Here is a 12,628-nt window from a genome sequence, read left to right as displayed (position 1 = left end):
CAGTGTATCTTTCTAACTATATGTAGAACATGTATATTTAGTCAAAGTTTATGATGTCTATTTACGTTATCTTGCGGCGCTATCTATATTTTCTGCAGACATTTTTCAGTATTTTCTGAACATCAATTCAATGTAAATGGACATTTATGGATATAAATGGCATATTATTGAAAACAAAATGTACTGTGTAACATGTCCTATTACTGTCATCTGATGAAGATTTTCAAAAGGTTAGTGAATGATTTATTTTTTAATCCTGCTTTTATAATTTTATATTTTCTGGGACAAAATGGCTGCCTCTTGTCTTGGTTTCGGTGGTGGTCTAATATAAATATGTGGTGTGTTAAAACATTTAAAAAATCTGACATGCTGGGTAGATGAACAAGGTGTTTATCTTTCATTTGAGCTATTGGACTTGTTAATGTGTGGAGGTTAAATATTTCTAAGAATATTTTTGCGTTCCATGCGCCACGGCTTGAGCTGAACGGGGGGGGGGGGGGGCGTTCCTCTAGGGGAACCCCTGGCGTCAACAGGTTTTAACTTGTAACCTGACTTTTGACAAAATGTCCTTTGAATGTTTTGGTACCTACTGGAGAGCTCTTCTTTGTCTACAGGGCTGTTACTTTGGCAGATAATGTCACTATCTAAATAAATAGTTATTTAATTACCTATATAACTATAAATGTAAAGTTATATAATTACCTAAATGTATTGTGTTTTTGGTTGATGTCAGTTTCATTGCTTGTTAAGCTATAAATTGTTATTTTATGGTCGTAAGTGGTAAAATGAACTACAAAATGTTATATCTTGCAATTCTTAGTAATTTAGTAAGCAATAACACATTATTCAGTACTACTGCAGTTGCTACATAATTCCAATAGATGGCAGCATAAAACCACAAATGACATTTCAGAAGATTAGTTTAGTTTTCTCCCTGGATACACCACCACTCCCCTCACAGGAAAACTCCTGTGTGCTTCTTCCTGTCCCTTTCCACACTGCTAACACAAGAGGGCTTCTTCCTGTCCCTTTCCACACTGCTAACACAAGAGGGCTTCTTCCTGTCCCTTTCCACACTGCTAACACAAGAGGGCTTCTTCCTGTCCCTTTCCACACTGCTAACACAAGAGGGCTTCTTCCTGTCCCTTTCCACACTGCTAACACAAGAGGGCTTCTTCCTGTCCCTTTCCACACTGCTAACACAAGAGGGCTTCTTCCTGTCCCTTTCCACACTGCTAACACAAGAGGGCTTCTTCCTGTCCCTTTCCACACTGCTAACACAAGAGGGCTTCTTCCTGTCCCTTTCCACACTGCTAACACAAGAGGGCTTCTTCCTGTCCCTTTCCACACTGCTAACACAAGAGGGCTTCTTCCTGTCCCTTTCCACACTGCTAACACAAGAGGGCTTCTTCCTGTCCCTTTCCACACTGCTAACACAAGAGGGCTTCTTCCTGTCCCTTTCCACACTGCTAACACAAGAGGGCTTCTTCCTGTCCCTTTCCACACTGCTAACACAAGAGGGCTTCTTCCTGTCCCTTTCCACACTGCTAACACAAGAGGGCTTCTTCCTGTCCCTTTCCACACTGCTAACACAAGAGGGCTTCTTCCTGTCCCTTTCCACACTGCTAACACAAGAGGGCTTCTTCCTGTCCCTTTCCACACTGCTAACACAAGAGGGCTTCTTCCTGTCCCTTTCCACACTGCTAACACAAGAGGGCTTCTTCCTGTCCCTTTCCACACTGCTAACACAAGAGGGCTTCTTCCTGTCCCTTTCCACACTGCTAACACAAGAGGGCTTCTTCCTGTCCCTTTCCACACTGCTAACACAAGAGGGCTTCTTCCTGTCCCTTTCCACACTGCTAACACAAGAGGGCTTCTTCCTGTCCCTTTCCACACTGCTAACACAAGAGGGCTTCTTTCTGTCCCTTTCCACACTGCTAACACAAGAGGAAGGACTGAACAAGCATTTAACAGATTACTGTGAAGTAATATAATGATGATTCATGTTTATTATTACCTGTTTTTATGCTCATGTTTGAAATTATACTTCATGACTATAATGATTATCAATAAGCCTGAACATGAATTCAGTCACCTCTGGTTGAGAAAAACATATTTTCCACGTACATTCATTGTCAAATTCATCAACCAGCATCGACCCGCTCTGCCTTCTCTCGCTAGTAGTCAACTCAGCCCCGCTAAAAAGCTTGTGTCGTCACTCTGCCTTCTCAAGGGGCCTGTTGAGGTTAATTTGCTAACAGCGAGGTTTGCATGATGTAATTTATTGGTGGGCTGGAAGTCGCACTCGTCTTTTCTATTCCGAGGTTGTTTACTTGCAATATCAGATATTAAGATTATGTTTTATACTGCATTTATACTAAGGTTGAGGTTCTGACTAGTGATTATTTACCTGGGGTTCAAAACCTGCTATAGTCACTATTTTTTGCTCTCCCAAAAGCAACACAGCCCAAATAGCTATATATATTGTAACTAAAGTAATGAGTGACCATTTTAGAAAATCATGGGACATATAGTCTGTGGTTATATGCTATTTTATGTCAATTATATTGCTGCTTGTAGCCTATAACTGATGCTTCGTGGTCATGTGCTGCCATCTATTGAAAATATTTAGCAGTTAAACGTTAAAAATTCACCTACAGACATTGGTGATGCAGCTGAGAAATAAAGTGTATTTTTTTTGTTCATTCCTTAGATCTCAAACCTACCCAACCTAACCCACCTATCACACGCCAATTCAAACTGGTCCAAACCACATTTGAAAAAATAAAACTAATGTGTCTTGTTGATCAAGTGTTCTGCCTTGCAATAATTAATATAATAAAATAACTAAACAATAAAAGCAAAATGCTTAGACAGGTTGTGATTAACAAAATAATCTAAATGCTATTTAGTACAATAATGGTATTTACTAACATAATATTATTTCCTAAATAGTTTCTAAAAGTCTTCTAGGCTACTTTACCCTAAAATTAGGGTTAAGGCTAAAATAGGTAATACGTAGCTAATCAATGAGCTAGACCTGTCCATTTGGTTTGCAACTCAGTGAACCTGCGCAGCTTTCACTCAATCCGATGTCTACAAATGAAGATTTCAATGCAAATCAAATTACCCAGCAGCCATTCAGAAACAATGTCGTAAAAAAATAAATGAATCTTATTTTAAAAATGTATTCTGGCAGTTTTAAAATCGGCCACGTCTTGAAAAAAGAGGACATGCTGTAATAATAGTAATTTAATAAAGATATACCCATCTAAAATCTATTAACTGATAATAATAGTAATAATAATTTAAGATATACCCATCTAAAACCTATTAATTAAAAATCTGAGGACAGTAATATTGAAGGTACCCATGAGCAACAATTTCTGATGAAAAAACAAATGTGATGCATTTTGGAAATAAACTCTTAATTATTATTTCAAAAATTGTCATCTCACCTCTTAGCTTTGGTGTCATGTTCCCCAGAGAGACACATTTTAGAGGCAGGGGCCCCCTCCTCTCTCTCCCCAGAGAGACGCCTTTTAAAGGCAGGTCCCTCCTCTCTCTTCCCAGAGAGACTCATTTTAGAGCACTGACCCCTAAACAGAGATCCAACATGTTGGTTGTGGTTAACACAGTGACAACTAAACAGAGATCCAACATGTTGGTTGTGGTTAACACAGTGACAACTAAACAGAGATCCAACATGTTGGTTGTGGTTAACACAGTGACAACTAAACAGAGATCCAGCATGTTGGTTGTGGTTAACACAGTGACAACTAAACAGAGATCCAACATGTTGGTTGTGGTTAACACAGTGACAACTAAACAGAGATCCAACATGTTGGTTGTGGTTAACACAGTGACAACTAAACAGAGATCCAACATGTTGGTTGTGGTTAACACAGTGACAACTAAACAGAGATCCAACATGTTAGTTGTGGTTAACACAGTGACAACTAAACAGAGATCCAACATGTTGGTTGTGGTTAACACAGTGACAACTAAACAGAGATCCAGCATGTTGGTTGTGGTTAACACAGTGACAACTAAACAGAGATCCAACATGTTGGTTGTGGTTAACACAGTGACAACTAAACAGAGATCCAGCATGTTGGTTGTGGTTAACACAGTGACAACTAAACAGAGATCCAACATGTTGGTTGTGGTTAACACAGTGACAACTAAACAGAGATCCAACATGTTGGTTGTGGTTAACACAGTGACAACTAATTATTGAATGTCAAGTGTTTTCATTTATTAATTATCTCTTAGAAACATGTACTAACAGATATATAGAAACAGTCAGGTGATTTAATGCATCACATGAACATGTAGTTATGAAATGACATCTCCATGGTAACTCTGAATTTTAATAATAATAATAACAATAATAAGTCACTGTTTGTTAAGGTAGTTATAGACAGTACAGCAACAACAATAATAATAATAATAATAATAATAAGTCACTGTTTGTTAAGGTAGTTCTAGACAGTACAGCAACAATAATAATAATAATAATAAGTCACTGTTTGTTAAGGTAGTTCTAGACAGTACAGCAACAATAATAATAATAATAATAAGTCACTGTTTGTTAAGGTAGTTCTAGACAGTACAGCAACAATAATAATAATAATAATAAGTCACTGTTTGTTAAGGTAGTTCTAGACAGTACAGCAACAATAATAATAATATTAATAAGTCACTGTTTGTTAAGGTAGTTCTAGACAGTACAGCAACAATAATAATAATATTAATAAGTCACTGTTTGTTAAGGTAGTTATAGACAGTACAGCAACAATAATAATAATAATAATAATAATAATAATAAGTCACTGTTTGTTAAGGTAGTTATAGACAGTACAGCAACAACAATAATAATAATAATAATAATAATAATAATAACAATAATAATAATAATAATAAGTCACTGTTTATTAAGGTAGTTATAGACAGTACAGCAACACAAGGCCATGTCTCACACTTATTTGAATGTAGAGTAGGAGTAGTAGCAGGGTAGCCTAGTTTTTAGAGCAGAAGGTTGCAAGTTCAAATCTGTCGTTCTGCCCCTTAACAGTTAGTTAGTTAGTTAACCCAGGGCTAAAACGGACATGATTGATCTGAGGGGGAAATCTTTGATCCATTCAGAAAAGCTTTTTTGCATCAAGTAAGAGATGTTATATTATGTAAAGTGGACTAGGTTATAATGTATAGTAGTGGTTTGTTAGTGATATGTAGATGTTATATTATGTAAAGTAGACTAGGTTATAATGTATAGTAGTGGGTTGTTAGTGATATGTTATATTATGTAAAGTAGACTAGGTTATAATGTATAGTAGTGGGTTGTTAGTGATATCCAGATCAAGGTCTATACCTCAGCTATAGCCTATATATCATATCACCAGCCTAAACCTGTTCAGATCAGTTCACATAATATGTGATGATTAGTTGAATCAGGTGTGTCAGTGCTGGTAAGAACAAAAGGATGGAGAAACCCTGAGATAAACATAAAACCATATTATTGAAAAGCTCCTCCACCATCTTTACCAGACGTTTTACTGATAACATGTAGGTCTACTGATTAGTTTACACTTTGAAAACTGCTGTCTGTCAGCAACTCAGCTCAAGTAGCAGTTCTACTAACTAGTAATATCTCATTCCAGGTATTCATTCTCTTACTCTGTTCATTAGAATAGATTATTGTTCAGAAATACTTACTTTATTTTTCAATAATCTCCATATAGTGTTTTCTGCTCTGTCGTCTCAAAATGGATCCTGAACAAAAGAACAACTTTACTTTCTGTTTCAGCTCAGCCACCTCCCCACCCTGATAATAAAGTGTTATATTGGTATCTTCCACTAGATGGCAGTAAACACCTGCTGTAACTAGACTTTACAACTGTGTTCGGTTCTATACAGGCAGTGTCCCAGAGTTGTAGTGCTGATCTAGGATTCATTATGATCTAGGATCAGGTCCCCCCTCTCCATGTAATCTGATTCATTATGATCTAGGATCAGGTCTGCCTCTCCTTGTAATCTGATTCATTATGATCTAGGATCGGGTCCCCCCTCTCCATGTAATCTGATTCATTATGATCTAGGATCAGGCCCCCCTCTCCATGTAATCTGATTCATTATGATCTAGGATCAGGTCCCCCTCTCCATGTAATCTGATTCATTATGATCTAGGATCAGGTCCCTAATCTCTCCATGTAATCTGATTCATTATGATCTAGGATCAGGTCCCCCTCTCCATGTAATCTGATTCATTATGATCTAGGATCAGGTCCCCCTCTCCATGTAATCTGATTCATTATGATCTAGGATCAGGTCCCTAATCTCTCCATGTAATCTGATTCATTATGATCTAGGATCAGGTCCCCTCTCCACGTAATTTGATTCATTATGATCTAGGATCAGGCCCCCCTCTCCATGTAATCTGATTCATTATGATCTAGGATCAGGTCCCTCCTCTCCATGTAATCTGATTCATTATGATCTAGGATCAGGTCCCTCCTCTCCATGTAATCTGATTCATTATGATCTAGGATCAGGTCCCTTCTCTCCATGTAATCTGATTCATTATGATCTAGGATCAGGTCCCTCCTCTCCATGTAATCTGATTCATTATGTTCTAGGATCAGGTCCCTCCTCTCCATGTAATCTGATTCATTATGACCTAGGATCAGGTCCCTCCTCTCCATGTAATCTGATTCATTATGATCTAGGATCAGGCCCCCCTCTCCATGTAATCTGATTCATTATGATCTAGGATCAGGCCCCCCTCTCCATGTAATCTGATTCATTATGATCTAGGATTAGGTCCCCCTGTCCATGTAATCTGATTCATTACGATCTAGGATCAGCTCCCCTCTCCATGTAATCTGATTCATTATGATCTAGGATCAGGTCCCTCCTCTCCATGTAATCTGATTCATTATGATCTAGGATCAGGTCCCTCCTCTCCATGTAATCTGATTCATTATGATCTAGGATCAGGTCCCTTCTCTCCATGTAATCTGATTCATTATGATCTAGGATCAGGTCCCTCCTCTCCATGTAATCTGATTCATTATGATCTAGGATCAGGTCCCCCTCTCCATGTAATCTGATTCATTATGATCTAGGATCAGGTCCCTCCTCTCCATGTAATCTGATTCATTATGATCTAGGATCAGGTCCCTAATCTCTCCATGTAATCTGATTCATTATGATCTAGGATCAGGTCCCCCTCTCCATGTAATCTGATTCATTATGATCTAGGATCAGGTCCCTTCTCTCCATGTAATCTGATTCATTATGATCTAGGATCAGGTCCCTCCTCTCCATGTAATCTGATTCATTATGATCTAGGATCAGGTCCTTCTCTCCATGTAATCTGATTCATTATGATTGTTTTGTCTCATGTCTCTTTATATTCATGTAGCCTGGGGGCCATGTAATCTGATTCATTATGATCTAGGATCAGGTCCCCTCTCTCCATGTAATCTGATTCATTATGATCTAGGATCAGGTCCTCCTCTCCATGTAATCTGATTCATTATGATCTAGGATCAGGTCCCTCCTCTCCATGTAATCTGATTCATTATGATCTAGGATCAGGTCCCTAATCTCTCCATGTAATCTGATTCATTATGATCTAGGATCAGGTCCCCCTCTCCATGTAATCTGATTCATTATGATCTAGGATCAGGTCCCTTCTCTCCATGTAATCTGATTCATTATGATTGTTTTGTCTCATGTCTCTTTATATTCATGTAGCCTGGGGGAAATGTAATCTGATTCATTATGATCTAGGATCAGGTCCTCCTCTCCATGTAATCTGATTCATTATGATCTAGGATCAGGTCCTCCTCTCCATGTAATCTGATTCATTATGATCTAGGATCAGGTCCTTCTCTCCATGTAATCTGATTCATTATGATCTAGGATCAGGTCCTCCTCTCCATGTAATCTGATTCATTATGATCTAGGATCAGGTCCCCCTCTCCATGTAATCTGATTCATTATGATCTAGGATCAGGTCCTCCTCTCCATGTAATCTGATTCATTATGATCTAGGATCAGGTCCCTCCTCTCCATGTAATCTGATTCATTATGATCTAGGATCAGGTCCCTTCTCTCCATGTAATCTGATTCATTATGATCTAGGATCAGGTCCCTTCTCTCCATGTAATCTGATTCATTATGATCTAGGATCAGCTCCCTCCTCTCCATGTAATCTGATTCATTATGATCTAGGATCAGGTCCCTCCTCTCCATGTAATCTGATTCATTATGATTGTTTTGTCTCATTTCTCTTTATATTCATGTAGCCTGAGGGAAATGTAATCTGATTCATTATGATCTAGGATCAGGTCCCTTCTCTCCATGTAATCTGATTCATTATGATTGTTTTGTCTCATGCCTCTTTATATTCATGTAGCCTGAGGGAAATGTAGCTGTATTGAAATCACCTTGTTTTATAACCTTCTTTGTTGCTCAGTGGTACTTCAGTTGTCCTGACCACGCCCACTTCTTTCACACAGTAATGCTCCAGCATCCACTCAGAGATTATGCATCTAATGCATTCCTCAAATACTGCAGAGTTGTTAAGCAAGTCCCTGAGATCGTCCTGTTCAACCACATGTATTCGTTTATTTGTCAGATGAAACCTGAGGGGACTGTAGTGGGTCATAATGCATCAACATGGTTCTGAGGTCCTCAACAATGTTATTCTGTACCGTAGCTGGGATGCAGTGTTCTTTCCTGGTTTACTAAATAAAAAGACAGATATTGTTTTAGAGACGTTCAATTAGCTGCTCAGTGTTGATCTCTGTGTCTTGAACATATTCAGCCTCTGGCAGACTCTCTACGTCGCTCATGTCATCTTCAATGGGATCAGTCCCAGTCTCATGTCATCTTCAATGGGATCAGTCCCAGTCTCAAATTCATCATGAGGGCAATTCTCATCTAAGTTGGCTCTTAAAAGCTCTGTGTGGTTTTGGTAGATGTGTGACCGATAGAAGCTGAAACATCTATTTGTTTTCCCACACCCATTAACTCCACAGGTAGTTAGAACGTGCTGGTGATAGAGGACAATATGTGTGAGTAGTCTGGACACAGAGAATGTTTGCTCGTTGCAAAGTGGACAATTGAATAGAGTTGGCATTCTTCAGAAAGACTGTGAACCTTGGAATGATGGGATGGAATCATGGAGATCATTGGAACTCAGAACTCAGACACTTGCAGACATCATCAAGGGACCAGTCTTCCACAGCCACACTCTAATTTAAGTTGACACTAAAAGCAGAAGTGAAATGTATTAGTGTTGAGGCTAAAAGAAAACCTATCCCACTCTCTCCAGACAACCACCTTTCCTCCTAATTAGTATTCATGGTTGTTCAATAACGAAGCAGAGCTTGTCAGGGAAGGTGAAGATGTCTGTCTCTTATTTATCTGACTCCATATTTCTTAGTTTGGGACATTATGGGATTCTGCAGTCCCACATTTAAGTGTTGACTCAGATAATATGATGCTCCAAATGGGGCATTGAGTTCTTCTTCCATGTCGACCCAAATTGTCCTGTTAGAGTTGTAGGTAAAGAGCCTATCAGGGCAGTTATAATGTCTTCTTGATATAATTGTCCTATTAGAGTTGTAGGTAAAGAGCCTATCAGAGCAGTTATAAAGTCTTCTTGATATAACTGTCCTATTAGAGTTGTCAGTAAAGAGCCTATCAGGGCAGTTATAAAGTCTTCTTGATATAATTGTCCTATTAGAGTTGTAGGTAAAGAGCCTATCAGGACAGTTATAAAGTTTTCTTGATATAAATGTCCTGTTAGAGTTGTCAATAAAGAGCCTATCAGGACAGTTATAAAGTCTTCTTGATATAATTGTCCTATTAGAGTTGTAGGTAAAGAGCCTATCAGGACAGTTATAAAGTTTTCTTGATATAAATGTCCTGTTAGAGTTGTCAATAAAGAGCCTATCAGGACAGTTATAAAGTCTTCTTGATATAATTGTCCTGTTAGAGTTGTAGGTAAAGAGCCTATCAGGGCAGTTATAAAGTCTTCTTGATATAATTGTCCTATTAGAGTTGTAGGTAAAGAGCCTATCAGGGCAGTTATAAAGTCTTCTTGATATAATTGTCCTGTTAGAGTTGTCAATAAAGAGCCTATCAGGGCAGTTATAAAGTCTTCTTGATATAATTGTCCTATTAGAGTTGTCAATAAAGAGCCTATCAGGGCAGTTATAAAGTCTTCTTGATATAATTGTCCTATTAGAGTTGTCAATAAAGAGCCTATCAGGACAGTTATAAAGTCTTCTTGATATAATTGTCCTGTTAGAGTTGTAGGTAAAGAGCCTATCAGGGCAGTTATAAAGTCTTCTTGATATAATTGTCCTATTAGAGTTGTCAATAAAGAGCCTATCAGGGCAGTTATAAAGTCTTCTTGATATAATTGTCCTATTAGAGTTGTCAATAAAGAGCCAATCAGGGCAGTTATAAAGTCTTCTTGATATAATTGTCCTATTAGAGTTGTCAATAAAGAGCCTATCAGGACAGTTATAAAGTCTTCTTGATATAATTGTCCTATTAGAGTTGTCAATAAAGAGCCTATCAGGACAGTTATAAAGTCTTCTTGATATAATTGTCCTGTTAGAGTTGTAGGTAAAGAGCCTATCAGGGCAGTTATAAAGTCTTCTTGATATAATTGTCCTATTAGAGTTGTCAATAAAGAGCCTATCAGGGCAGTTATAAAGTCTTCTTGATATAATTGTCCTATTAGAGTTGTCAATAAAGAGCCTATCAGGGCAGTTATAAAGTCTTCTTGATATAATTGTCCTATTAGAGTTGTCAATAAAGAGCCAATCAGGGCAGTTATAAAGTCTTCTTGATATAATTGTCCTGTTAGAGTTGTAGGTAAAGAGCCTATCAGGGCAGTTATAAAGTCTTCTTGATATAATTGTCCTATTAGAGTTGTAGGTAAAGAGCCTATCAGGGCAGTTATAAAGTCTTCTTGATATAATTGTCCTGTTAGAGTTGTAGGTAAAGAGCCTATCAGGGCAGTTATAAAGTCTTCTTGATATAATTGTCCTGTTAGAGTTGTAGGTAAAGAGCCTATCAGGGCAGTTATAATGTCTTCTTGATATAATTGTCCTGTTAGAGTTGTAGGTAAAGAGCCAATCAGGGCAGTTATAATGTCTTCTTGATATAATTGTCCTGTTAGAGTTGTAGGTAAAGAGCCAATCAGGGCAGTTATAAAGTCTTCTTGATATAATTGTCCTATTAGAGTTGTAGGTAAAGAGCCTATCAGGGCAGTTATAAAGTCTTCTTGATATAATTGTCCTATTAGAGTTGTCAATAAAGAGCCTATCAGGGCAGTTATAAAGTCTTCTTGATATAATTGTCCTGTTAGAGTTGTAGGTAAAGAGCCTATCAGGGCAGTTATAAAGTCTTCTTGATATAATTGTCCTATTAGAGTTGTAGGTAAAGAGCCTATCAGGGCAGTTATAAAGTCTTCTTGATATAATTGTCCTGTTAGAGTTGTCAATAAAGAGCCTATCAGGGCAGTTATAAAGTCTTCTTGATATAATTGTCCTATTAGAGTTGTCAATAAAGAGCCTATCAGGGCAGTTATAAAGTCTTCTTGATATAATTGTCCTATTAGAGTTGTCAATAAAGAGCCTATCAGGACAGTTATAAAGTCTTCTTGATATAATTGTCCTGTTAGAGTTGTAGGTAAAGAGCCTATCAGGGCAGTTATAAAGTCTTCTTGATATAATTGTCCTGTTAGAGTTGTAGGTAAAGAGCCTATCAGGGCAGTTATAAAGTCTTCTTGATATAATTGTCCTATTAGAGTTGTAGGTAAAGAGCCTATCAGGACAGTTATAAAGTTTTCTTGATATAAATGTCCTGTTAGAGTTGTCAATAAAGAGCCTATCAGGACAGTTATAAAGTCTTCTTGATATAATTGTCCTGTTAGAGTTGTAGGTAAAGAGCCTATCAGGGCAGTTATAAAGTCTTCTTGATATAATTGTCCTATTAGAGTTGTAGGTAAAGAGCCTATCAGGGCAGTTATAAAGTCTTCTTGATATAATTGTCCTGTTAGAGTTGTCAATAAAGAGCCTATCAGGGCAGTTATAAAGTCTTCTTGATATAATTGTCCTATTAGAGTTGTCAATAAAGAGCCTATCAGGGCAGTTATAAAGTCTTCTTGATATAATTGTCCTATTAGAGTTGTCAATAAAGAGCCTATCAGGACAGTTATAAAGTCTTCTTGATATAATTGTCCTGTTAGAGTTGTAGGTAAAGAGCCTATCAGGGCAGTTATAAAGTCTTCTTGATATAATTGTCCTATTAGAGTTGTCAATAAAGAGCCTATCAGGGCAGTTATAAAGTCTTCTTGATATAATTGTCCTATTAGAGTTGTCAATAAAGAGCCTATCAGGGCAGTTATAAAGTCTTCTTGATATAATTGTCCTATTAGAGTTGTCAATAAAGAGCCAATCAGGGCAGTTATAAAGTCTTCTTGATATAATTGTCCTGTTAGAGTTGTAGGTAAAGAGCCTATCAGGGCAGTTATAAAGTCTTCTTGATATAATTGTCCTATTAGAGTTGTAGGTAAAGAGCCTATCAGGGCAGTTAT

General features: G+C 37.6%; 2 protein-coding genes across 4 annotated transcripts in view; one reads left to right on the top strand and one right to left on the bottom strand.

Moving 5' to 3' along the window:
* Positions 1–5,835, bottom strand: part of LOC110517709 (NLR family CARD domain-containing protein 3) — a 31,949-nt gene extending 26,114 nt beyond the window's left edge. Inside the window, exons 1-2 of one of the 3 annotated variants that reach the window (XM_090197815.1) lie at positions 5,719–5,835; positions 3,459–3,599 (exon numbers count right to left, since the gene is read on the bottom strand). In XM_090197815.1, coding sequence (XP_090053941.1) covers positions 3,459–3,583 — 125 coding nt within the window. In that variant the 5' untranslated portion in view covers positions 3,584–3,599; positions 5,719–5,835. The remainder of the gene's footprint in view (positions 1–3,458; positions 3,600–5,718) is intronic. The other 2 variants (XM_090197816.1, XM_090197817.1) reach the window with 2 other exon arrangements.
* Positions 1–12,628, top strand: part of LOC110515071 (NLR family CARD domain-containing protein 3) — a 193,532-nt gene that overhangs the window by 119,988 nt on the left and 60,916 nt on the right. The gene's annotated exons all lie outside the window — the stretch shown is intronic.

The sequence above is a fragment of the Oncorhynchus mykiss genome, chromosome 13 (assembly GCF_057628025.1).
Source record: "Oncorhynchus mykiss isolate SJ-2025 chromosome 13, ASM5762802v1, whole genome shotgun sequence".
NCBI classification, from domain to species: domain Eukaryota; kingdom Metazoa; phylum Chordata; class Actinopteri; order Salmoniformes; family Salmonidae; genus Oncorhynchus; species Oncorhynchus mykiss.
Note: the sequence above shows the minus strand (reverse complement) of the source record. Positions and strands in the feature narration are given on the sequence as shown.